The 23862-nt window shown below is 42.3% G+C and overlaps 3 protein-coding genes and 1 long non-coding RNA gene across 7 annotated transcripts in view; 3 read left to right on the forward strand and 1 right to left on the reverse strand.

Moving 5' to 3' along the window:
- Positions 1 to 896, forward strand: part of LOC119617929 — a 4147-nt gene extending 3251 nt beyond the window's left edge. The window contains exon 3 of the long non-coding RNA XR_005234391.1: positions 767 to 896. This is a non-coding gene — a long non-coding RNA (uncharacterized LOC119617929). The remainder of the gene's footprint in view (positions 1 to 766) is intronic.
- Positions 1 to 5835, reverse strand: part of nup107 (nucleoporin 107) — a 15937-nt gene extending 10102 nt beyond the window's left edge. Inside the window, exons 1-9 of the mRNA XM_017439167.3 lie at positions 5701 to 5835; positions 4680 to 4756; positions 3723 to 3818; positions 3549 to 3643; positions 3344 to 3479; positions 3164 to 3267; positions 1875 to 1990; positions 1753 to 1801; positions 802 to 873 (exon numbers count right to left, since the gene is read on the reverse strand). Coding sequence (XP_017294656.1) covers positions 802 to 873; positions 1753 to 1801; positions 1875 to 1990; positions 3164 to 3267; positions 3344 to 3479; positions 3549 to 3643; positions 3723 to 3818; positions 4680 to 4756; positions 5701 to 5708 — 753 coding nt within the window. The 5' untranslated portion in view covers positions 5709 to 5835. The remainder of the gene's footprint in view (positions 1 to 801; positions 874 to 1752; positions 1802 to 1874; positions 1991 to 3163; positions 3268 to 3343; positions 3480 to 3548; positions 3644 to 3722; positions 3819 to 4679; positions 4757 to 5700) is intronic.
- slc35e3 (solute carrier family 35 member E3) lies at positions 5780 to 12542 on the forward strand. 3 transcript variants are annotated; one of them, XM_025002240.2, is made up of 9 exons: positions 5780 to 5908; positions 7141 to 7432; positions 8864 to 9299; positions 9378 to 9488; positions 9894 to 9953; positions 10313 to 10411; positions 10498 to 10580; positions 10692 to 10776; positions 11883 to 12538. In XM_025002240.2, exons 3-9 carry the CDS (start codon positions 8898 to 8900, stop codon positions 11982 to 11984), a joined length of 942 nt encoding a protein of 313 aa, XP_024858008.1. In that variant the 5' UTR covers positions 5780 to 5908; positions 7141 to 7432; positions 8864 to 8897; the 3' UTR covers positions 11985 to 12538. The 3 variants fall into 3 exon arrangements, with proteins under 3 accessions (XP_024858008.1, XP_017294641.1, XP_017294640.1); XM_017439152.3 differs by lacking the exon at positions 5780 to 5908 and having other exon boundaries at positions 5990 to 7432; positions 11883 to 12542; XM_017439151.3 differs by lacking the exons at positions 5780 to 5908; positions 7141 to 7432 and having other exon boundaries at positions 7439 to 9299; positions 11883 to 12542.
- Positions 12543 to 13568: 1026 nt separating this feature from the next.
- upf2 (UPF2 regulator of nonsense mediated mRNA decay) overlaps positions 13569 to 23862 on the forward strand; it is a 25063-nt gene continuing 14769 nt past the window's right edge. For both annotated transcript variants that reach the window (XM_017439155.2, XM_037981135.1), the window contains exons 1-12: positions 13569 to 13667; positions 14848 to 15216; positions 16494 to 17273; positions 17350 to 17510; positions 17582 to 17773; positions 17853 to 18002; positions 19824 to 19927; positions 20008 to 20093; positions 21284 to 21392; positions 22269 to 22382; positions 22495 to 22611; positions 23273 to 23662. In XM_017439155.2, the coding sequence (XP_017294644.2) occupies positions 14879 to 15216; positions 16494 to 17273; positions 17350 to 17510; positions 17582 to 17773; positions 17853 to 18002; positions 19824 to 19927; positions 20008 to 20093; positions 21284 to 21392; positions 22269 to 22382; positions 22495 to 22611; positions 23273 to 23662 (2541 nt within the window). In that variant the 5' untranslated portion in view covers positions 13569 to 13667; positions 14848 to 14878. The remainder of the gene's footprint in view (positions 13668 to 14847; positions 15217 to 16493; positions 17274 to 17349; positions 17511 to 17581; positions 17774 to 17852; positions 18003 to 19823; positions 19928 to 20007; positions 20094 to 21283; positions 21393 to 22268; positions 22383 to 22494; positions 22612 to 23272; positions 23663 to 23862) is intronic.

The following is a 23862-nucleotide window of genomic DNA, read 5'->3' on the forward strand; positions in this document are numbered from 1 at the left end:
GTGTAATCATGGAACATAAACGCATCGACAAACACTTTGTGTCTGCAAAACATGTGAGGAGAGCTGCAGACCAGGGACAATCCAGAAATGCTCATGAATGTCAGTTTAGAAGCTATCAAAGTTCTCAAATAAAGCACCTTTTGAGGATGTCAATGTTTGTTGGGAATTATCTTACAAAACTAGGAAGGATTTTTGGTTTATATATTAAAAGTTGTTTTTTATTGATTTTAGTAAAAAAAAAAAAATCGCAACTTTTAGGAAAATGCCCTGCGAAATCAGGCATTTTAGCTGCAACAATCACAAAAAATGTCCATGACTTTTTATCCGTCCTGTTTCCAAATGTCAAGAAGTTAGAAGCAAAAAGGGGACATGTCGTGGCACACGTTAGAACAAGCTTATTTTATCAAATTATTTATTTGTCAAATAACCGTAACTTGATTTTTTTACCAACAAAACTCCAAATTCAAAGCAGACCAGACAGAAATATCAGGACATTAAACAACGACGGTCATTTTATCTACATCCAAACGGAAACCATGAACCCTTTTTTTTTAAACTTATTTGATTTTCACGACCAAATCCCTCCCAAACCTGGTTTCTGCAGTCCTTATATGCTGTTTATCTGTATAAAAAACGACATTATTTACCGTTTTTTTGATATTCCCGTGAGTTGATGGTTTGTAGGAAACCACTTTGTCTGAATTTTGCTCTTTCAGCATTTTTATTAATAACCTGCATCCTAATAAAAGTCTCTAATCTTTGGCAGGCAGGAAGCTTCCACCTCCACCTCGCCTGTTTTACCTGGCTCTGTCGGATGACGGCGTCTCTCTGGAAAAGCTGCTCCACCACGACCTTCTCGCTCTCGCTGGGGACCTGCAGACACAAACACGGAGTCCCTAAAAACGACGATCAGGAGGAACAGGCTGCGTCGCTGCGTGACGGCTCGGCGCTGTCGGAACAACTTCCAGTTTCATCCTCCAACGGGCTTCACAACAATCAGGAGATCAGAACCGGTTCTGGGTTCAGATGATGGTTTTGTCTCATCGAAGCAACGACTGGACGGACGTCTGCAACCCCATTCAAAATGGCCGCCACAGCAAACACAAAAAAGGTAAAGAGCAACTAAAATCCCTCATCATGTTTATCATGATTTAAACATCAGACATGAATATTAACGTAAGGTTTTCCTGCAAGCAGCCAGACTTTCTAACCCTAACCCTCGTCTTCAGTAATGAGGGCGTCGCTTCAATCGGGTCGGTTCTGGATTTCCTGGTTCCAACCCTCAGCTGTGGTCCTGAGGTTTGGATCAGGACCCATAGAACCAGATCCTGGATCCAAGCAGCTGAAAGGAGCTTCCTCCGTAGGGCGGCCGGGCTCAGCCTCAGAGAGTCGAGCCGCTGCTCCTCCTCGTCGAAAGGAGTCAGCTGAGGTGGTTCGTCTGATCAGGACGCCTCCCTTTGGAGGTTTCTCAGGCGTGTCCCACTGGGAGGAGACCTCGGGGCAGATCCAGATCTCTCTGGATCCTCTCTGGTCTGGGAACACCTTGGGAGGAGGTCTGGGTTTCTGTTCTGGACCCGACCGCAGATCAGAGGTAGAAGATGGATGGACAACTAACTAACTAACTAACTAACTAACTAACTAACCCTTCAGGCTCTGGCTGCTTGTCATTTATGGTTTAAAATGGACGAACAAGCAGAAAAACAACAAACAAACCTTCTTTAAGAGACGATCAGGAAATAAAACGTTACTTACCACTACGTCGCCCATCGTGTCGTCCTCCAGCGCCAACTGGACCCGGTCCCTGCAGAAACAGACGCGAGGCGGATTACAGGCGAGCGGGCGGACGTTTTTGCGCCGTCGGTTCGGGTCGGTACCTGTAGAGCGAAGCGACGAGCCTCCAGGTGCAGTTCTCCTGCTGCAGCAGCCAGTGGACTCCGGCCGTTTTGCTGTTCTGACCCGCTCTCAGCACCACGGACTGCAGCACGTCCACCTTAAACACGGACGGTTACAAAAACTCTATAGAGTCGGCGTTTCACCCATTACATCTAGGAGCATCGCTGCAGCCAAGAAACAATCCACCAAACAAGTTTCCTGACTTACATGGACTTCAATGAATTAAATAGTGACAGCAGCAGCTAGCTGTAGCTTCCTGCAGGAGTATTATAACATTTCCACCCAAAGAACTATAAAACACGACACCGACGGCAGTAAAAAGGTTCATAAAATCGTATTCAGATGATCGATGCAGGCAGAATTAAATCCATCTGTAGAGCCATCTACAGCAGGTAGGATATTAATCATTCTCTTTCCACAGAACCCCACTTCAAAACATCTAAACTAATACTTAAAAGCTAATAAGTCACAAAGCTGCGACTTTCAAGGGATCCCCAGTTTTCTGTACGGTGGCCCTGAAGTTCAAACCACAAAAATGAAATCACATGAACAAAACGGGAGGGGTAGCTCCCAGCCGGAGACCGGAGAAATCGCCGATTTGAACCGGAAGTTATTCTGGTTTTAGCACGTTTGTTGTGCGCTTTTATTTTGAAAGGTGATTAAAATAACCGAGTGCGGGCGTGGTTGACCGCAGTGTTCAATTTGGGAATTACTTCCCGATTCGGCAAACTTCCGTCTCTCCTGCAGGTAAAAATCTAATTAATTCATCGCCGTTTTGAACGAGTACACGAGTGACGAGCTGCACGGTGGAGCAGAGGGAACCTCCGGGCTCAGACCGCTTGTCAAACATGTAATCTTGATAATCAAAAGTGAGCGTTAGTTGTCTATTTTTTTCCAGTTTTTGTTTTGTGGACAAAACCAGATGACGCTTCGTTGTCCGTTTTTTTTATTCCTCCCGGCATTTTTTTATTTATATTTTTTTTTAATTAAGTTCATGTTTTGACGTCTCCCACTGGGACCTTCCTCTCCCGTTTAGTTAATGTGATTGTGTTATGTTTCCTTAATGTTGTCGTGTTCTTCAGTCAGTAGTTGTGTTTAGTGATTTGAACTTCAGGGCCACCGTACTTGCAGGAATTTTAAACATGAACCGGAAGAAGAAAAAAAGGAAATGAAGTCAGACGAACGTCTGAAGCCAGTTTTGGTCGTTGGAGCGCCTGAGCTGCGTGTTTTGGTCGTATTTTACGCAGGTTGGCATGAAGCGCACACGCACCTTCTCCTGGCAGATGTTCTGATAGTCCTCCAGCAGCTCAAACACCGCAGAAGAAGAGTGTTTCAGAAAGGAAGCGAGGAACTCTGGGAAGAGACTGGCGGCCGCTGCAGAGAGCAGAGAGAGACGGACGTTAACGGGAGAGGCCGGAAGCGTCGGCGCTCCGGGCGGCGCTCCACCCACCTGCCTCTCCGGGGTCGTCCTCCTTCAGCAGTGCCGAGTTCGGGTTCTCCACGTCGTCGCTGAGGAAGCTCGTGTTCTCCAGGTGGAACACGGGCGAGACGTACAAGCTGTTGGTCCAGTCGCTGTCGTCCAGGTTCTAGGCAGACGCCGCATTTTAGTCAACGAAACGGGACAAAGTTTCCCTGCCCGCAGATGCGTTTCTCACCAGGCTGCCGGCGGTGTTCCGGGGCGTGCGCGCGTACCGGGGCGTCCGGACTCCCGACGCCAAGATGGAGGAAACATCCGGGACTCTGGCGGTTACTGTGAGACAGCAGAAGACATGAGACCCAGATACGGATCTGATGTGGAGTTAACTCGTCGGATCGTGAATCCGTCCTACCCGCCTGTCTGAACAGGGAGGCGGGCGTGTTCCTCAGCAGCGGCCGGGCCGGCGTTACCATGGGAACGAAGGGAGTGTCGCTGCCGGGCGACGGGACTGAGACAAAGAGTCAGGAAGACGACAACAACAACAACGCTCAAGCATCGGGTGATGACCGGCTGCTCGGAGGGAAACAACGTTCCCACATTAATGGAGGTAAAAGTCGTTAAATAAACACAGAAGTATCACTGAAGTCAGAGACCCTCCTGCAGACGGCAGGCGGTGCGTTCAAGGCCGTTTTAGACGTTCGGCTCATTCGGCTGCTGAGACTTTTTCAGAATATTTAACTTTATTTTTAAATATTTTCCCCATAAAAACACGAAGTCTCTTCGATTCAAAAACTTTGTCCTCTTTGAAATCTGTTTACTGATCAATTCTGTGACTTTTAGCTGCCATTTTGCTACATTTAGCTTGTAGCTACAATTCTGCTTCTTGTACCTTTTATCCAGTCTGACTTCAAGCTAGCCTTTTGCTACTTTTACTTTTAGCTACTGTTCTGTTATTTTTAGCCTCTAGCTGCTCTTTTCTACATTTAGCTGAAGCCTTTTGGTGCTTTTAATTAGTATTTTGCTACTTTAACTACCTTCCTGCTTTTTGTTTCTAGCTAGCCTTTTGTAACCTTTAGCTTCTAGCTAGCCTTTTGCTGCTTTTAGCTTTAACCCTTTGGTGCTTTTAACTCGTGTTTAGCTACATTTAGTGTTTGTCAAGCCTTTTGAAACGTTCAGTTTTAGCTACTTTTAGATTTTATTCAGCCTTTTTGAGACCTGATGATGATTTAAGTATTTATTAACGTCTATAAACGTTCGGCTCCGTCTCCACGGATCCATCCACCAGTAAATGCAACCAAAGCTCAGATATTATTTGTCGTAAAACTCTTCCAGAATAAACCTCGTCGTCACGGAAACGACGGGAGGATACAGGCCACCCTATTCCTCCTGCGGGCGGCGTCCGTGACGTAGTCGTCTCGAACCACCGGAGACGGGAGATCCTGACCCCTGAAGACAACGAGACACAAAGAAAAACTTCAGCTTCACACAAATCACTTCTTCTTTCAGGTCATTTTTATTTTATTTTGTTTTGATATTTGAGGGCATCTTTTAAGCGAACGATCCCATTTACTTTAGGCTATAGGTTTCAAACAAAAACTTTATTTTGTCCCATCATTTCTGTCCCTGTTTGCTAAGATTTCATCCAATCAAAATTAACTTTTAATCATTTTCACATTAACCCAATTAAGACGTCAGTGAGCTTCTCTTTTAAAGAAAAATGCACGTCTTATTTGACTTTACTTTATCAGTAATTGTGTTTAGGAGAGTGTTGCAGTGTTATTAAAGCTGTTTAACTTACAGTTAAAACTCTAAATGCAGAGGTGGTTTGTTTTAAGGTTGTTTTTGTGCTGAAAAAGGACAAAATGTTAATTTATATCAGGTTTTCCTTATTTCAAATTGGATGTTTTTGTTGTCAGAATCCAAACAGCAGCATTTTATTATATATCTGTTAGCCCACCCTACATATATCACCACCAGCTGCCCCTGGTTATATTAATTACTCTGAATAACTATTTATTTATATTTAGGTGTTTTAGCTGCTAAAGCACTCTGGTTTAAGGTTATTTTGTTACACGCATTTCACGTTTAAGAGGCTATTTACCACCTCTGCTAACAGCACCAAACAAATACCATTATTTCTATTTTTTTACACTTGTTGAGTCTCTTAATTTTGCAGAAATTTCAGTTAACTTTAATTAATTGTCAACAGAGCATTAGCCAGTTAGCCTCCGCGTTCAAAGTGAACGGGAGCGTTAGCTTGAAGCTAACACGGCGAAGTCCCCCGAGGCGAGCTGAACGCCGGACGACGAACAAACGGCAGGTGTACGGAAGTGTGTGGGGGGGAAGGCGTCTAAAACCGTTTAAGTGCTATAAAATTATGTTAATTTTACCAATCCATGCCGGAGAAAACCCGATTCCCGCTTCACGAGGTTTAACGAGCTTCTCTTCTTCGTTTGTAGAATATTAGCGTCCGGCACTCTGCTGTCCCCACAGGCCAGGAGCTAAAGATGGAGAGGCAGAAAGATAAAGATGGAGGCAGGAAAGAAAGACAGCAGGAAGTTGTGTCTGAGCATCAAGAGGAGGCCTGGAAATGTTCAGGTTAGCTAATAAATAACAAGTTCCAGCTGTTTACTGATCAGTGTTTACAATCTAACAGCTGAGAGGATGGAGAGAAAGATCCAAACTGGAGAGCAACTATGATATGTGTTTAATTCAAATGAATTGATCAGAATTCAGGAAAATCCTGTTGAATCTATCTATCTGTTTAAAGCTCTAAAAGTCAAGACTACAATTTCAGAATTAATTCTGAATTTGACAGGTAGCCAGCGTAGAGAAGATAGAACCGGTGTAAGGTGAGAATTTCTGTTAGTTCCTGTTAAAAACCCTTACAGAGTATTAGGAGGGAACATAAAACTATTGAGAGGGAACATAAAACTATTGTAAGGGACTATAAAACTATTGTAAGGGAACATAAAACTATTGTAAGGGAACATAAAACTATTGAGAGGGAACATAAAACTATTGTAAGGGACTATAAAACTATTGTAAGGGAACATAAAACTATTGTAAGGGAACATAAAACTATTGAGAGGGAACATAAAACTATTGTAAGGGAACATAAAACTATTGAGAGGGAACATAAAACTATTGAGAGGGAACATAAAACTATTGTAAGGGAACATAAAACTATTGAGAGGGAACATAAAACTATTGAGAGGGAACATAAAAATATTGAGAGGAAACATAAAACTATTGAGAAGGAACATAAAACTATTGTAAGGGAACTCAAAACTATTGAGAGGGAAGATAAAACTATTGAGAGGGAAGATAAAACTATTGAGAGGGAAGATAAAACTATTGTAAGAGAAGATAAAACTATTGTAAGAGAAGATAAAACTATTGAGAGGGACTATAAAACTGTTGTAAGGGAACATAAAACTATTGAGAGGAAACATAAAACTATTGAGAGGGAACGCAAAAGTATAGCGAGGGAACTCAAACCTATTGTGTGGGAACATGAAACAATAAGGGAACACAAAACTACTGAGAGGGAACGCAACACTATTGTGAGGAAACATTAAACCCTTGAGAGGGAACTCAAACCTATTGTGTGGGAACATAAAACGATGAGGGAACATGAAAACATTGCGAGGGAACGTAAAACTTCTTTTTGTTTTGTTTTTTTTTCTGAAGAAATATCTCTTATTTTTCACCTAGTTAAGATGCAGACAACTATTAATCTAAGATGAATTACATATAACTCGATTCTTTATATATTCTTTGTTTGTTTGTTTCTCTTTCTTCGTCCGTGTTTTGTTTTCTGTGCGGAGTGAGACATCTCGCGCTGGAAGCCCCTCTTCGTGCCGCCCGTCCCTCCGCTCCGTTAGCAGCCGCTGTAGCTGAACTCTGGACCCGCGAAGCGCCCCGAACCGAGTCGGAAACAGGAACACGGAGGTCCGCCGCTGCTCTGCGAACATAAGCCCACCCTGCCGTCCTCATCCACCCGGGAAGAAGACCTAGAGGGACCGGTCCCGGAGCTCCAGGACGCCCGGGGGGACAGCCGGAGACAGGCCGGAGAGGAGGAGGGGAAAGAGGGGGAAAGAAGGAAGATGGAGTCCGAGGGTAAAGTTTTCCTGCGTGGCAAAAAAAAAATCACACAATGAGTTCATTCAGACCAACTATCTGAAGTTATAACACAAATATTTACATCATACTAACACCAACTAGAAATACAAACGAGTTTTAATGTTTTAATCTTCATTATTTGTGTCTAACTTCAAGTTATCTTTGATTTTAAAGGTTTTTACTCAACTTTTAAACATTATTACTCATTAGAACAGCTACTAATGTAAATTAATGTCCTTATTTAAAGGCTGTGTTGACAGATTTATGCTCAGTATTTGTAAATATTTAAACAAACATCCCACTGTGTTATAGTTTCATGTGTATGGCTGATTTATTTCTTTAGTTTTAGTAAAGTTTTTCCATTTGTGCTGCAGAATATTGTCAATATAACAGAACACATTGTGGCATATTTCATTTTTAAATGTCTTATACTGTTTGCAGTGTGCAGCTGTGTTAAAAAAAGTAATTTTATTGGAAATTATTATATGTCTGCACGTAAAATGAACCATCCTATTTATTAGATTTAAATAAATGTATCCTCGGATTAACAACGATGATCTAAAAGATTTATTTTAATCATTTTTCCTCCTAAATGACGACACAGAGATATGAAATCTGCTTGGTTCCTAAAAAAACCAACACAAAATCAGCTTTAGTTTATTTATAGTGTTATTAAAGCTGCAGTTTATATTATGAAACTGTGTTTTTCTTTGTTTTTTTAAGCGTCTCCTGAAGGAAATGACGCTTTTTTCTGATCAGAATGATGCAGATTTTTACTGAGCTCATCATATATTTGTGGAAAAAAAGACCAGACTCGCAGCAAGTTTTGCGTTTAAAGCAATGTGGCTTAAATATGTTGAGAAATGTCAAACAAAACGGAGCACAGCGGCGAAACCGAGCTGCTTTTTAACAAATAATATGCTGATTAATGTCAGTTCTGTTTACATTATTACTGCTGCAGAAAAGCTACACGCGTGTTTTAAAAGGTTTCTGCAGAAAAGGTGCTAAAAAGACTCAATTTGGGCTCAGATCGTCTTTTCTCTGAGTTAGAGGATCACTCTCAGCTACTACTACACCAAATATTAGCTCGTGTTGGATAATATTGATCGGCTTAACGAGTTTCGTTAAAATCCGTCCAGTGGTTCATGAGATATTACGCTAACAGACGGACACTTTCATCTGTTTCTGCCTGTTTTGTTAGCAAAATATCTGTGGACCCACTGGAGGGATTTCAGTGAATCTTTCAGGAAGCGGTCGAAGGTCGAACGTCTGCAACTGATTAACTTTTGGAGTCGCTCAGTTCGAGATGAGCCGATAAAAACCGGCTCTAACTCGGCCGGTTTCACGGGTGCTGAGCTCAGATTTGATGTGGTAGTAGCTGATAGTCGTCCCTCGGAGGTGTCGTTAACGCCCGTCTGTCTCTCGAAGTTTAATAGAGCGAAGGTCGGAGACGTCCCGAGCCATGACCGGGCCGCGCTTCAGCTTCTCCGCCAACAGGCGCATCGTCGCCGGCCTGCTGGTCAACCTCCTGTCCTCCATCTGCATCGTCTTCATCAACAAATGGATCTACGTCCACCACGGCTTCCCCAACATGACCCTCACCCTCGTCCACTTCGTGGTCACCTGGCTGGGGCTCTACGTTTGCCAGAAGATGGACGTGTTCTCCCCGAAGCGGCTCCCGGTGCGCAGGATCGTGTGGCTGGCGCTCAGCTTCTGCGGGTTCGTGGCGTTCACCAACCTGTCGCTGCAGAACAACTCGATCGGGACGTACCAGCTGGCCAAGGCCATGACCACGCCCGTCATCATCCTCATCCAGACCACCTACTACAAGAAGACCTTCTCCACCAAGATCAAGCTGACGCTGGTGAGGGGGCGTCCTCAGGAGCACGGAGCGAGGTGTCTGATTGGTTTCCTGCTGTGAACGTGTGTCTCCTCCTCCCAGGTGCCCATCACCTTAGGAGTGATCCTGAACTCCTGCTACGATGTTCGCTTCAACCTGCCGGGGACCGTCTTCGCTTCGCTGGGGGTCCTGGTCACTTCGCTTTACCAAGTGGTGCGTCGAGAAGAAACATCCGACCCGCAGGGTTCTGTTAGCTTTTAGCTACTGTTAGCTTTTAGCTTCTGTTAATTACTGTTAGCTTTTAGCTCCTGCTTTGCTGTGTTTTGACCGTTTTAGCTGTTTCTTTTAGCTCAGTTTCAGCTTCTTCAACAAACCTCAGAGTCTCTCAGAGCTCAGACGGTTTTTACAGAAAAGGTCCTTTTTTTTCTAATTTGTTTTTGACAATCTACCTGTCTGTCTGTCTCTGTCTGTCCTTACTTGTCTCTCCCTGTCTGTCTCTCTCTGTCTCTCCCTGTCCCTCCCTGTCTGTCTCTCTCTTGCCCTCCATGTCTGTCTCTCTCTCTCCCTCCCTGTCTGTCTCTCTCTGTCTCTCCCTGTCCCTCCCTGTCTGTCTCTCAGTGGGTGGGGGCCAAACAACATGAGCTCCAGGTGAACTCCATGCAGCTTCTTTATTATCAGGTAAGCCTCTGCAGGTAACCAGCAGCTGTGTTGACCCTAAAGGTCAAAGGTCACAGGTTGTTCATTATTTTCTGTGCTGTAAGTGTCTTACCTGTCTTACCTGTCGTGAGTTACATCTTGTTTGTCTTTCTTCGGAGTTGGACCTGCAGGACTTTATTTCTGCAGTTTTTCATTTTTTACTGAATTAAAAATAAAACTTATCAATGAATTAAGGCTACGGCAGACTCTTATTGGTTGGTTTCCTGGAACGGGGGGGGGACCGTACGGAGAGCTGAACGTGTGGGATCCAAGAATATACGGATTCCTGCTGCTATGCCAGCACGTTCCTCATGTTCCTCACGTCCCGTCTGTTGTTTCAGGCTCCTCTGTCGTCGGCGTTCCTCCTCGGCGTCGTCCCGCTGTTTGAGCCGCTCACCGGCGAAGGGGGGATATTCGGACCGTGGTCGCTGCCCGCTCTGGTCAGATCCGACACTAAATGACGTGAACCGGCAGCGGGGGGGGCGGGGTTATTAAAAGGTCTGGTTGTTTTCGTCTCGTTGCCCAGGTGACGGTGCTGTTCTCGGGCGTGGTGGCGTTCCTGGTCAACCTGTCCATCTACTGGATCATCGGGAACACGTCGGCCGTCACGTATCCTTCAGCGGCTCGGGGCTCAGATGTTCAGAGCTAACGCTAACGTAGCTTTAAGCCGCGGCGAGCCGAGTGGTTCGCGGTTTTTGTCGCCTTGACTCGAGCTCTCAGCTACAACATGTTCGGCCATTTTAAGTTCTGCATCACTCTGGTTGGAGGTTACCTGCTCTTCCACGACCCGCTGTCCCTCAACCAGGTGAGCTGCCTTCAGCTGAAACAGCTTTTCTGCTTGCTGCTCCTACGTACTTTCAGCTGTTTCAGCCGTTCATAAACCAAAACCTTCGGCTCGTTCAGCAGACGGCTGCTGGGAGTTTTTTGTTTTTTGTAACTCTGATACTTTACAAAATATTTAACTTTATTTATAAATATTTTCTCTTTGAATTCTGCTCCAACATAGCTGTTTATGGTACTTTTAGCTACCATATGGTACTTGTTGCTTGGCCTTTGATTCTTTTAGCTAGCCTTTAGCTACTTTTAGTTTTTAACTTTTAACTGCTGCTTTTACCTTTTAGCTGTGCTTTTGATTCTTTAAGCTTTAGCTAGGCTTTTGCTACTTTTTTGCTTTTAGCTATTGCTTAGCTAATTTTAGCTTCTACCTACCATTTAGAAACTTTTAGCATTTAGTTCGACTTGTATTACTTTTAGCTTTATTTCTTAAAGCTAGTCTTTTGCTACTTTTAGTTTTTAGCTACCCTTTTGTTAATTTTAGCTATAGTTTAGCTAATTTGGCTTCTAGCTAGCAATTGTGCTTTTAGCTTTTAGGTACCCTTTTGTTTCTTTTAGCATTTTGTTAAATTTAGCTTTTTGTTAACCTTCATCTGCATTCAGTGAGTGTTTTGCTACTTTTTGCTTTTAGCTATTGTTTAACTAATTTTGGCTGCTAGCTATCGTTTGGTGCTTTTAGCTTTTATGTAGCCTTTTGCTCCTTTTAATTTTCAGCTACCGCTCTGTTGCTTTAAGCTAACCTTTTGTTACTTTTGTCTTCTAGCTATTGTCTACTTTTAGCTTTTAGGTAGACTTTTGCTCCTTTTAGCTTTTACCTAACCATCATCTGCATTTAGCTACTGTTTTGCTACTTTGGGCTTTTAGCTAACCTTTTGTTACTTTTAGCTTCTAGCTACTGTCCTGTTACTTTACCTTTCAGACTTTTGCTACTTTTAGGTTTTCACTCGTGTTATGCTTTGTTTAGCTTTCAGTTAGCATTCTGCTTAGTTTAGCTTGAACAACTCAGTTTCAGCTTCTTCGTCTAGTTTCAGCAGTCTTTCAGCTCTGTTTCCTCCTGAACTTCCTGTTTCCCATCAGGCCTTGGGGATCCTCTGCACTCTGGCGGGAATCCTGTCCTACACTCACTTCAAGCTGATGGAACAGGAGGAGGGAAAGAGCCGCCTCGCTCAGAGGCCATAAGCCGACTGACCTGTCAATCACCTGCTGACAACCTGTCAATCACCTGCTGACAACCTGTCAATCATCCGCTGACACACCTGTCAATCATCCGCTGACACACCTGTCAATCACCGGCTCTTTAAACATTTTAACATTTTAATCAGGAGAAGAAGAAAGTCCTCCTCTTAAAGGAAATGTTGCATCGACAGAAGGACAGTTTCAAAGAATCGAATCAGTGTTTTTTTTTTAATAAATTAGTTTCTTTTTTATTTTTCACAGAGGAACAAGCAGAACTTTTATCAAACGGCTGGTTCGGCCTCGGTTCTCCGCAGAACTTCCTGCGGATGTTTTTATCCACAAACAGGAGGAGGGATTTTAAAACTTCGACAGACTCTTGAGGAAATCTCCTTTAGCGTTTTGGAGACAAACTCTGCCTTCAGAAACAAAATAACGCCATCTGTTATCGTTGTGTGGAAGGGTTAGAAAATGTTCTTAATTTTGATAAACAAACACAAAGTTAAGAAAAAAAAAAACAACTAATAATGTTTGACTGTTTGAACACATCTGATCCAATATTTACGACTAAAAGCAACGATTTTCCTTCAAAAACAAACAAAAGATGGTTAAGATTGTCTTAAAATAGGGTTTGTTGGAAAATATTTAAAATTAAATAATTTTAAATATTTAAAATTAATAATATAATATTTTAATATGTAAAATTAAATAATTTTAAATATTGTGATTAATCCTTTAAACACAAGTTTGTTGATTAATTTTTAAAATTTTTTCAGTATTAATGATTTTATTAGTGTTTTGTTTACCTCTGTAGCGTTTAATTTTCTGGCTGCTTGTAGTTTTCTTTAGTGCTGCTGTAATTGTTTGTTAATTTGTATCAGTTTTGGCAGAATATGTTGAAAAACACATATATATTCCTAGTTTTTTATTTTTTTTAAATGTAAAAGCATTTCAGATGTGTTTCATTCCTCCAGAGGCTTCTGATCGTTGTCTTTATTAGACTGGTAAGACTCGGACCAGTCAGTTAAGACGACTGAGGTTGAAATATTTAGGATTTGTATTTTTGGTGAATAAAGTGCTGAATTAAAATGAAAATTTAATGCTTTTTATTTATCGATAGATGCATTATTTCCCCATGCAATGATGCAGTATATTAAGTTTTTTCACTGTAATGGACAAAATTAGCCCTCAGACTAAAATTTGTTTTATTTACATAATTCTAATTACAGCAAAATAAAAAATACACACACTAAAAAAATGCTTTTTTAATTAATGTGTTGAGTCTAGATTATAAACTATAATTTTAAACATTAAAACCTTAATTACCCAATTAGCTGAATATGTTTATACTGTGAATAAGTTGTCAAAAACAAAAATAAGTTAAATGAATCTTGAAAGATAAATAAATAATTGGCCGTTAGCTCATGGTTTGCCGCCAGCTAAAAAAGCGGTCGTAAAGATTGCCTGTCCTGATGACAAAGTTGAATTTATCACAACATCTGGCCGATTAAAAAAATAGTCGACGAACATTTATGCAAGGGATAAAAGTTATTTCTGCTTACTTAAAAAATTAGCGTAGTTTGTTTTATTTTTGACATTTTTAGTCAGGCATAACTTGGGAGACTAAAGGGTCCTATTTTGTTTAACAGGAAAACTGTCCACCGATGTTTGTTTTGGTGTCATTCGTGGGTAAGATTGTCAATTTAAAATCCTTATATCCTGTATTTTGTGTCGTAAATCGTAATTTTATTTTTTAGTTTGTTTTAAAACCATCATTATCACAGCTTACAGCTCATCGTCGCGGTGGCTAAACGTTTGTTTACGTCGGGTTCATTAACGCGTTAGCACATGCTAAAGCTAACTCCGGTTTTGTTGGCTATTTGTGAATAAATGTAAACGTTGCAGCTTGTGAGAAGCTAATATACAGAAAGGCATTTGTGAATCGCGTCGTTAACAACTGAAATAGCTAAAATTTAAATGATAAACACAAAGGCTGAGCTGAATGGCTAACCTACGGTGCGTGGTGTTTTTTTTTTAACGGTTAAAGTTACGGTTTGTCGTTAAATGTCATTTATCTTCACATTCCGTTTTAACTGTAAAGTTCAATCGATCTAGAATGACCAGCTTACAGAGATCAATATGGATTTCAACAGGTTTATAGCTTCCTGGGGTGCTAGCAGCCGCGTGTTTGTGTATTTTGGCTGAATTAATAACGTTAAATTCAATAATTTGTGACGTTAACTTATTTTCTGTGGCTCTGTCGTGGTCAGATTAAGAACTGGACTGCTGCTGTCTTTTTGTCTTATTTAATATCTGCTATGAGAAGTAACCAGATTTGTTTACAGGTTTAAAATTCAACTAATGGTCAAAATAAAACCCTGATTTTCTGATGAGTTAAAGAGAAAACAGTGAAGGAGGAAGTTTTATCAGCTGGTTCCTTTAAATATCATCAAGAATTTTAGCTTTTTGGCAAATAAAATATATTAAAAATGACTACAAGACTAACGAACCCAAATGATTTCTCCTTTAAAGTTATTCTGATGCTTTTTATTACCTTCCTGTAACCTATTATCTGTGCCACATTTCCTCCTCCTAGTAGTTTTTAACTTTAACAGTTTTGTTCAAAGTTTAGGATGTTTTATGAATAGCTATGACTTTCCTAGGTTTGTTTTTTATTTGAAAAATAGAAGAAAACTTTTATCTTTCTGAGAATTTTCTTGGATTGTTTACCCAGGCACGATAAAATGCTCAACCTGCGACCCAGAACATCAGTTTAAATTATTTCAAAATGACGAGAAACCGATCTGTGCATTTATTCTTGTGTTTTGGACGTTTGGTCGACGAGCCTTTTTCCTGTTTCTGTCCTCAGTACGCCTGCTGAACGCCAGCGCTCAGTAAACATGGACGAGAAAGACGTTTGCCCCTTTGGTAACAAAGACAAGGAGAAGGACAGGGATGCCGACAGGAGGCCCGGGTCCGCCCGGGACAGAGCCAAAGACGACGCCAAAGCGAGCGGGAAGAAGGACGGCAGCAAGGAGGAGAAGAGGAAGCGCCTAGAGGAGGAGAAGAAGAAGAAGGAGGAGAAGGAGCGACGGAAGAAGGAGGAGGAGAAACAGAAAGTGGAGCTGGAGCAGAAGAAGAAGGAGGAGGAGGAGAAGAGGCAGCAGGAGGAGCAGGAGAAGAAGCTCCAAGAGGAGGAGGCCAAACGGCAGCGTGAGGAGGAGGCGGCTCTCCTCAAGTGAGTGACGAAGAGCTCCGTATTAAAAATGGTTTTGATGCATAATTCAAAATTTTCTGTCAGATTAAACCACAACGAGTCAAAAAATCCGTAATTTAAAATTTTCTTTTTGTTCCTAACGTTTTCAGACACTGAAGCTGACGTCTGTAAACAGAAACGCCTCAAATTTAATCCAAATCCAATCAAATGTAAGCCTGAAGTGAGCACAGTTAAACTTAATTAGCAAATTTCAAAATGAAGAAAAAAAATACATTTTATTTCTATCAATATAAAACTTTTCAGAATAAAAAATTCTACAGGGTTTGTAATCCTAAATGTGTGACACTCTTCTCTCTTCAGATTTATCTTTATTTTTAACTTCCTCATTAAAATGTTATTTTAAATGGATTTAGCATCGATGAGCTTCTTATTTTGTTGCTTATGATGTTTGAGAGGAAAACTCGAGCGATAAAGAAACCAGCAGGTCAAAGGTCAAAGTTCTGTTTGCAAAACAAAACTGATTTGTTTCTGGTTCCACTGCCGGTTTTAGTTAATTTTTCTGTTTTACTGACATAAGCTTATGGAAGCGCAGAGGACTTTAAATGAAGTGATTGCTGCTAATTATAATTATTACTTTTGTTACACTTTAGAGGACACCTCAGATTTCATTTTTGTCGAGTTTCTGTTTTTTCACAGATCAGACTGAGTCAGAAACACAACCCCAGTTCTAATAAAGTCAGGATGTTGTGTAAAATATAAACAAAAACAGAATGTAATGATTTAGAAATCTTATAAACCCCATTTTTGTTCACAATGGAGCATATATCAAATGTTTAAACTAGAAAATTGTGCCATTTTTAGGGGAAAAAAGGTCATTTTCAGTTTTGTAGCAGCAACTAATCTATTTAAAGTTGCTCCAGATGTTCTCCTCTGTGCAGCATCTCTATCAGTCTGTAAACATCTGGACCTGAGGTTGTCCCATTCTGTCTGTAGAGGATTCTAACAGTCCTGGATGGGAGCAGATGTTGGTCTAAAACCTGCAGATCCTTTCTAGAGGCACTAATAGTCCAACATTTTAGTTTGAACATTTGATATGTTTATGAGATTTGCTAATTTGTGCATTCTGTTTTTATTTACATTTACATCAGACCTGTAAGACGCCAACATATTTCTTTAAACGGTTTGATGAGACCAAGATTTTGGGGAAAAAGCACCAAATCATCTCATTTTAGAAGCTGTTTGGTATATTTCTGTGTAATTATTTCCAAAATGGTAAAAATGAGAAAACGTTTTTGCAGAGAAAAGGAGGAGGGCCACCAGCTGCACCAGGAGGCCTGGGAGCGCCATCACTCCAGGAAGGAGCTGCGCAGCAAGAACCAGAACGCCCACGAGAGTCGGCCCGAGGAGGCCTTCTTCAGCCGGCTGGACTCCAGCCTGAAGAAGAACACCGCCTTCGTGAAGAAGCTCCGCACGCTCACCGAGCAGCAGCGAGACGCGCTCTCCAACGACTTCGCCTCCCTCAACCTCAGCAAGTACATCGGCGAGGCCGTGAGCTCCGTGGTGGAGGCCAAGCTGAAGATCTCCGACGTGGGCTGTGCCGTCCACCTGTGCTCCCTCTTCCACCAGCGCTATGCCGAGTTCGCCCCGCTGCTGCTGCAGGCGTGGAAGAAACACTTCGAGGCGAGGAAGGAGGACAAGGCGCCCAACGTCAGCAAGCTGCGCACGGACCTGCGCTTCATCGCCGAGCTGACCATCGTGGGCCTCTTCACCGACAAAGAAGGCCTGTCGCTCATCTACGAGCAGCTGAAGAACATCATCAGCACGGACCGGGAGACTCACACTCACGTGTCGGTGGTGATCAGCTTCTGCAAACACTGCGGCGACGACATCGCCGGCCTGGTGCCCCGAAAGGTGAAGCTGGCAGCCGAGAAGTTCGGCCTGACCTTCCCTCCGAGCGAAATCATCAGCGCCGAGAAGCAGCAGCCGTTCCAGAACCTCCTGCGGGAGTACTTCACGTCCCTCACCAAGCACCTGAAGAAGGACCACCGGGAGCTGCAGAACATCGAGAGGCAGAACCGGTGAGTCGGCCGCAGGGCCTCTCCCGCTCTCCTGTCGTTCCCTCTAAGTTTGGCTGAAATATTCTCTGGTTTTCAGGCGCATCCTGCATTCCAAAGGCGAGCTGAGTGAAGACAGACACAAGCAGTATGAAGAGTTTGCCACTTCGTACCAGAAGCTGCTGGCCAACAGTCAGACGCTGGCCGACCTGCTGGATGAGAACATGCCGGAGCTGCCGCAGGACAAGACCGTGCAGGAAGGTGTGTGCCTGAGGTTCAACGGATGGTTCTGTACCGAGCCGAGCGTCTCTAACAGGCCCTTCTCTCCTCAGAGCACGGCCCCGGCATCGACATTTTCACCCCCGGCAAACCTGGGGACTACGAACTCGAGGGGGGCATCTGGGAGGACGAAGACGCTCGGAACTTCTACGAGAACCTGGTGGACCTGAAGGCCTTCATTCCCGCCATCCTCTTCAAGGACAACGAGAAGAGCAGCCAGAGCAAAGACAAGGACGAGTCCAAAGGTAAAAACCAACTCACCCGGAGTCGAATACAGGCAGAGTCTGCGTTTCCTTCCTCTGACCCTGCTGCTGATCCCGTCAGACGGCAGGGAGGGAAAGGACGGCGCGAGCGCCACGGAGGAGCTGGAGCTGGAGCTGGAAGCTCTCGACATCACAGACGAGCCTCTGGAACTGGAAGGAGCAGACGAGGTGGAGAACGAAGAACTGGCCAAAAAGCTGCTCGACGAACAGGGTGAGCTTCTCTGAGAGGAGGAGGAGGAGGAGGAGGAGGAGGAGACTGTCAGGAAACACAATGTTTACAACACCGAGCCATCTGCAGACTTTACACAACATGTTAAGTTTATTAAAATATCTACAAAAATAACCTGAAAGATGGACCTTTACCTTATATGTAGGTAAGACCTGCAGCCTTTCTTATAGAGTGTTGGCAGATTTGATTTTACTTGTCAACAACAGTACAAAGTAATGCCCATGTTGTGTTTTGAACTTTTAAACCACAGTGAAATCTTTGTTTTAACCCTGACGCCAGCATCAGTTTCACTTCACGCAGCTTCAGTGGTTATAAACTATAGCTTCTCCATCAAGCTTCAGTTTCCCGTTAACCTCGGATGTTTTAGGCTGAGGGCGGGGAGCCTTTTCCTCTCTGGGGCCTCTGAGGGCCACACGATGTGACAGTTATATATCTGTAAAAGCCACTGTCGTCCGTTTTTTGCACGTTTATTTTTTGCAAAGATTTGCTTTCAGAACGTGAAAGAATAGAACAACTTGAGATCATATAAAAAAAAACCCAGACCCTCCAGGATTTTGCGATGTTGCGATCGCAACTATTAACGCAAAATCAAGCAAACCCCACGAAATCGCAACTTTCCCGCAACTTTAACCCAATATTTATTGTTTCTAAAGTGATTCGCCACCATTTCTGCGGTCTAGTCTCTTCTTTGTGGGTTTGTGTAGCGTGGAATACAAAATAACCCCAAATAACTCAGGAAGAAGACACGTGACATCACTTCCTGTTAACCTCAGAATGCCGGGAGCGTGCAGGAGCAGCGACCGAAGCCAAAATGTGCGCTAATGCTTCACATTTGCCCACAAAGATTTCAGCAAACCAGTTTCCTCCCCAGCTGCAGCTGTTTTGCACGTCCTGCAGTGTAATCATGGAACATAAACGCATCGACAAACACTTTGTGTCTGCAAAACATGTGAGGAGAGCTGCAGACCAGGGACAATCCAGAAATGCTCATGAATGTCAGTTTAGAAGCTATCAAAGTTCTCAAATAAAGCACCTTTTGAGAATGTCAATGTTTGTTGGGAATCATCTTACAAAACTAGGAAGGATTTTTAGTTTATAGATTAAAAGTTATGGTTTTTTATTGATTTTAGTAAAAAAAACAATTGCAACTTTTAGGAAAACGCCTCCGTAATCCTGGAGGGACTGATAAACAAAAAAATCAGTTTTGGTTTTGGACTTGAAGAACATCTTGTTTTGAATCTGAGCAGATCTTGTGTTTTATATGTTCAGGTGGAACAGAAATAAACTTTTCTGACATTAATAAAGTCAGGCTGCAGCAGCTTTAATATCTTCCTTCATGTGTAACTTTTAGTTGAAACTTGAATCTTCAAACTTCACCTTTTCTCCAGGTTAGATACTGACTACTGAAACGTCCTCCTTCCAATCATCTGAACGACCTCTTTAAGTTTACAGAAACTTAAAATCTGCACACTTCTTCCAGGTTTGATTCCACCTGTAACGTTAAACGAGTGCAGTATTAGTTCGTATATCTTAAAGTCAAGTTTAATTAAATGTAATGTCAGGTTTTATATAATCTGAGCCCCTGTCTGCAGATGGAGAAGACAGGAAGTTGGGGTTATTTAATAAAAAAATGCAAACTTTAGATGTTTCTTATCCAAATCTACAATCTGTCATGGCTGCCCTGAACGTGCAGATTGTCACATGTTAGTGTAAAGATGGCCGCCTGACAACCTGCCGTGTTTTAGGCTTCAGGTTAGATTTATTTTGTGGCTTACCGGAGTTCTCCTGATGGTTTGCGTTCAGAACAAGAAGATGAGGAGGCGACCACGGGGTCCCACCTGAAGCTGATCGTGGACGCCTTCATCCAGCAGCTCCCCAACTGCGTCAACCGAGACCTGATAGACAAGGTGAGGACCGCCGGGCCGGGACTGACGGTTTGATTCCCTCCGAGCTTCAGTTTAACCCTTCGAATGCTTGACTCTTCCAGGCCGCCATGGACTTCTGCATGAACATGAACACCAAGTCCAACCGGAGGAAGCTGGTCCGAGCCCTGTTCACCGTCCCCAGGCAGAGGTCCGGCTCAGATTTTACACCTTTTTATAAGTCTGTTTTTGGTTTAGCGCCACAGAGCGGCAGCACGGTTCCTTAACCCTTTAAGGTCCTTAAAGTATTTTAACCATAAAGGGTTAGTCCAGACTTCAAGCTTTACACCAGTTTTTAAATCATCTCGATAGGTCAAGGAAAACCAGAGTTGTGATAAATTATTCACATATTTTTATTTTGAAAATCGGCGTCATATTTTCAGCGCGTTGGAGCGAGAAGCGCCAAAACCGGGGAGTTCTCGGGAGAAAACTCCCCCATTCTCCGTCCGATCTCACCCCCAACCGAACCGAATGAAAAAACACCCCCTCCTCTCCAATCTGACGGAGGCTCAACGTTTTCTGTCAAACGACCACAAATCTACAGGCAGAAGAAGAAAAAGGCGCAGAAATTAAAGGAAGTTTGGCGGAGCGGGAGTGAGTTATGAGTTTTGTGACATTTAGCATGTTTGGATTTTATAGTTGGGGTGTAGTTTAGACTGGGACAGACAGGGAGGACTTTGTTGATGAACCAGGTGATCCATTATTTTATTTTAGAGGATTACTGGAATCAGAATCACATTTTGTCTGTCTCCCTTCCAGCCAAAATAATAACAACAGACAGATTCAGATCCAGATTTTGAGCATCAGGATATATTTTATAACATTTACCTGAATGATCCTGCATGAACAGGACATAGAAAATGACCAAAACTAAGAATGTGATGTGCCCCTCAGCCTTGTTTTGGACAGAAACTGTTTATATTCGTGGCAAAAAGGATTTATGGTAATTTATTAGAACTCCTGATTGTTTGGTCTAAAAAACGTCTAAGAAATTGTCAACATTTTAATGGAGAAAGTCTATATACCTTTGTTGTTTGCTCAATTTGTTCACGTTTATGAATATTACTGATTATATTTGCATTCTAAGTTGTAAAAACATTTTATTAAGTATGTTTGTGGTTTTTACAGTAAAAAAACTAAGAATTTTTTGTGTGGTTTTAGGTCTGTTGTGTTAATACAGCAGGTCAGAAGTAAAAAAAAGACTCCAAACATGGCGGTTAAACCACTTTTAGGGTGAAATATGAAGGAAATTTAAAATAGTTTCACCCTTCCTTAAAGAACCACAGGGAGGCGCTGTCGGGTCGGGTTTCGGTGTGGGACACTAACCTTCAGGTCTTTCAGGTTGGACCTGCTGCCGTTTTACGCCCGCCTGGTGGCGACGCTGCATCCCTGCATGTCGGATGTGGCCGAGGACCTGTGCTCCATGCTGAAGGGAGACTTCCGCTTTCACGTAGGTCCAGTTAGCTTCACCAGACGGGTCCAGTTTATTCTGATAAATCTGCAGGTTCCTTCGAGTCTCGTAACTAAAACTCATTAAATATTAATGAAAACTTTTCTTTTCTTTTCTGTTTGTTTGTGTTGAACCTGTAGTTTATTTTTAATTAATAAATTTGCTTTATTTCAGTTTAATAGATCAATAATACCAAATTTATCTGAAAGCAAAAATGTTTTTGTTTTATTAATTTTATTTGTATTTTGGTTGCAGGACTATTATTATTATTATTATATTTTATTTTTATTATAATATCCATTATATTTTTGTGTTATTAGTGATGTGCAGTTCTTTTAGTTTATTATTTGTATCATGGCTGCAATACATAATAATAATAATAATTGTTTTATTAAATTATATTAGATCACTTCATCAGTTTATCTGAAGAAATGTAGATTTTAATTAAATATATTTTATTTATTTGATGGCTGCAAGATTATTATTATTATTACAACCAAGTATTTGTAATTTTTTAAGGTAATTGATTACTAAATTAATTTAATTTATTATTGTTTTAGTGGAATTAATTACAAAATTATATTTATTTAACTGAAAGTAAAATGTAGACCTTTTTGTTTTATTTATTTGTATTATTTTAAAAGCAATATAATAGTTATTATTACACTTGTAATTATTTTATTTATAATAGGTGGGGGAAACTTTATTATAATATTAGTAGTTCGATGTATTTGTTACTTAGGCTTTTATTTATTTTTTTACAGTTCTTGTTTTTGTTTTTTCCTTAAAGATTAATAATATTTCAATCTTTATTCTTTTATAGTTTTTATCCTTTTTGTTTTTATTTTTTGCTGAAACCTGTGGTTCTGTGTTCAGATCCGGAAGAAGGACCAGATCAACATCGAGACGAAGAACAAAACGGTTCGTTTCATCGGAGAACTGGCCAAGTTCAAGATGTTCTCCAAGACGGACACGCTGCACTGCCTGAAGGTGGGACGGGTTCTGACGGGTTCTAATGGGTTCTAACGGGCCTCAGATTCTCGTTGTTTTGGTTCTTGTTGTCGGGTGGAACCTGACGACGGACGTGTTGCCTGTTTTCCAGATGCTGCTGTCCGACTTCACCCACCACCACATCGAGATGGCGTGCACGCTGCTGGAGACGTGCGGCCGCTTCCTGTTCCGCTCGCCGGACTCCCACCTGCGTACGAGCGTCCTGCTGGTCAGTCCCACTCTGAGACTTCCTGTCTCCGTCTGTCGTCCTGATGTCTTTCTTTAAACCGTTAAAGTGATCCTGAGCAGTCAGACGTCTTCAAGGTCTTTCAGTCTGGTGCTTCATCATTAATGTGGAAAATCTTCTTTTCTTAAAGCTTAAAGAAGCAGAAATCAAGCTAAATGCTAGTTAAAAGCTACAAATAGCAAAGCACCAGCACTAGCTTAAAGCACCAGAACACTGACTAAAAGCTAAAAGTGGCAAAAATCTAGCTAAAAGCTACGAGCTAAAAACATCAACAGTCTAATTAAGTGTCAAAAGGTTCAATTAGAGGCTAAAAGTCACAAAGGATCTTCTAAAAGCAGCTAAAAGTAGCAGCATATTAGCTAAAAGCACCACCAGGGTAGCTAAAAGTAAGAGAGTAGAAGCTAAAAGCTAAAAGTAACCAAACAAGGAGCTGAAAGTAGCATCAGAAAACGAACTGAGCCAGAAACTGAAGAGACCGAAGTGGCAGCACCGAGTCAGCAAAAGGAGGTGGTTAACTTCCTGTCTTTTATGTTTTGTTTTTTTTTTAAATCAGCTTTTATTCTGAAAGAATGAAGGTTAAAGTCTGAACTCTGACTGGATCGGCTTTAATCGGCTTTTTGGTCCAACTCTGTTTCCGCTGCAGGAACAAATGATGCGTAAGAAGCAGGCGCAGCATCTGGACGCTCGCTACGTGACCATGGTGGAGAACGCCTACTACTACTGCAACCCACCGCCCATGGAGAAGGCGGTGAAGAAGAAGAGGCCGCCGCTGCAGGAGTACATCCGCAAGCTGCTCTACAAGGACCTGTCCAAGGTGACCACGGAGAAGGTGCTGAGGCAGATGCGCAAGCTGCCGTGGCAGGAGCCCGAGGCGAAGAGCTACCTGATCTGCTGCATGATCAACATCTGGAACGTCAAGTACAACAGCATCCACTGCATGGCCAACCTGCTGGCCGGCCTGGTGGCCTACCAGGAGGACGTGGGGATCCACGTGGTGGACGGGGTGCTGGAGGACATCCGGCTCGGCATGGAGGTGAGCCCCAACTACTTCCTAGTTTTGTAAGATAATTCCCAACAAAAAGTGCTTTATTTGAGAACTTTGATAGCTTCTAAACTGACATTCATGAGCATTTCTGGATTGTCCCTGGTCTGCAGCTCTCCTCACATGTTTTGCAGACACAAAGTGTTTGTCGATGCGTTTATGTTCCATGATTACACTGCAGGACGTGCAAA

Source organism: Kryptolebias marmoratus, linkage group LG18, assembly GCF_001649575.2.
Source record: "Kryptolebias marmoratus isolate JLee-2015 linkage group LG18, ASM164957v2, whole genome shotgun sequence".
NCBI classification, from domain to species: domain Eukaryota; kingdom Metazoa; phylum Chordata; class Actinopteri; order Cyprinodontiformes; family Rivulidae; genus Kryptolebias; species Kryptolebias marmoratus.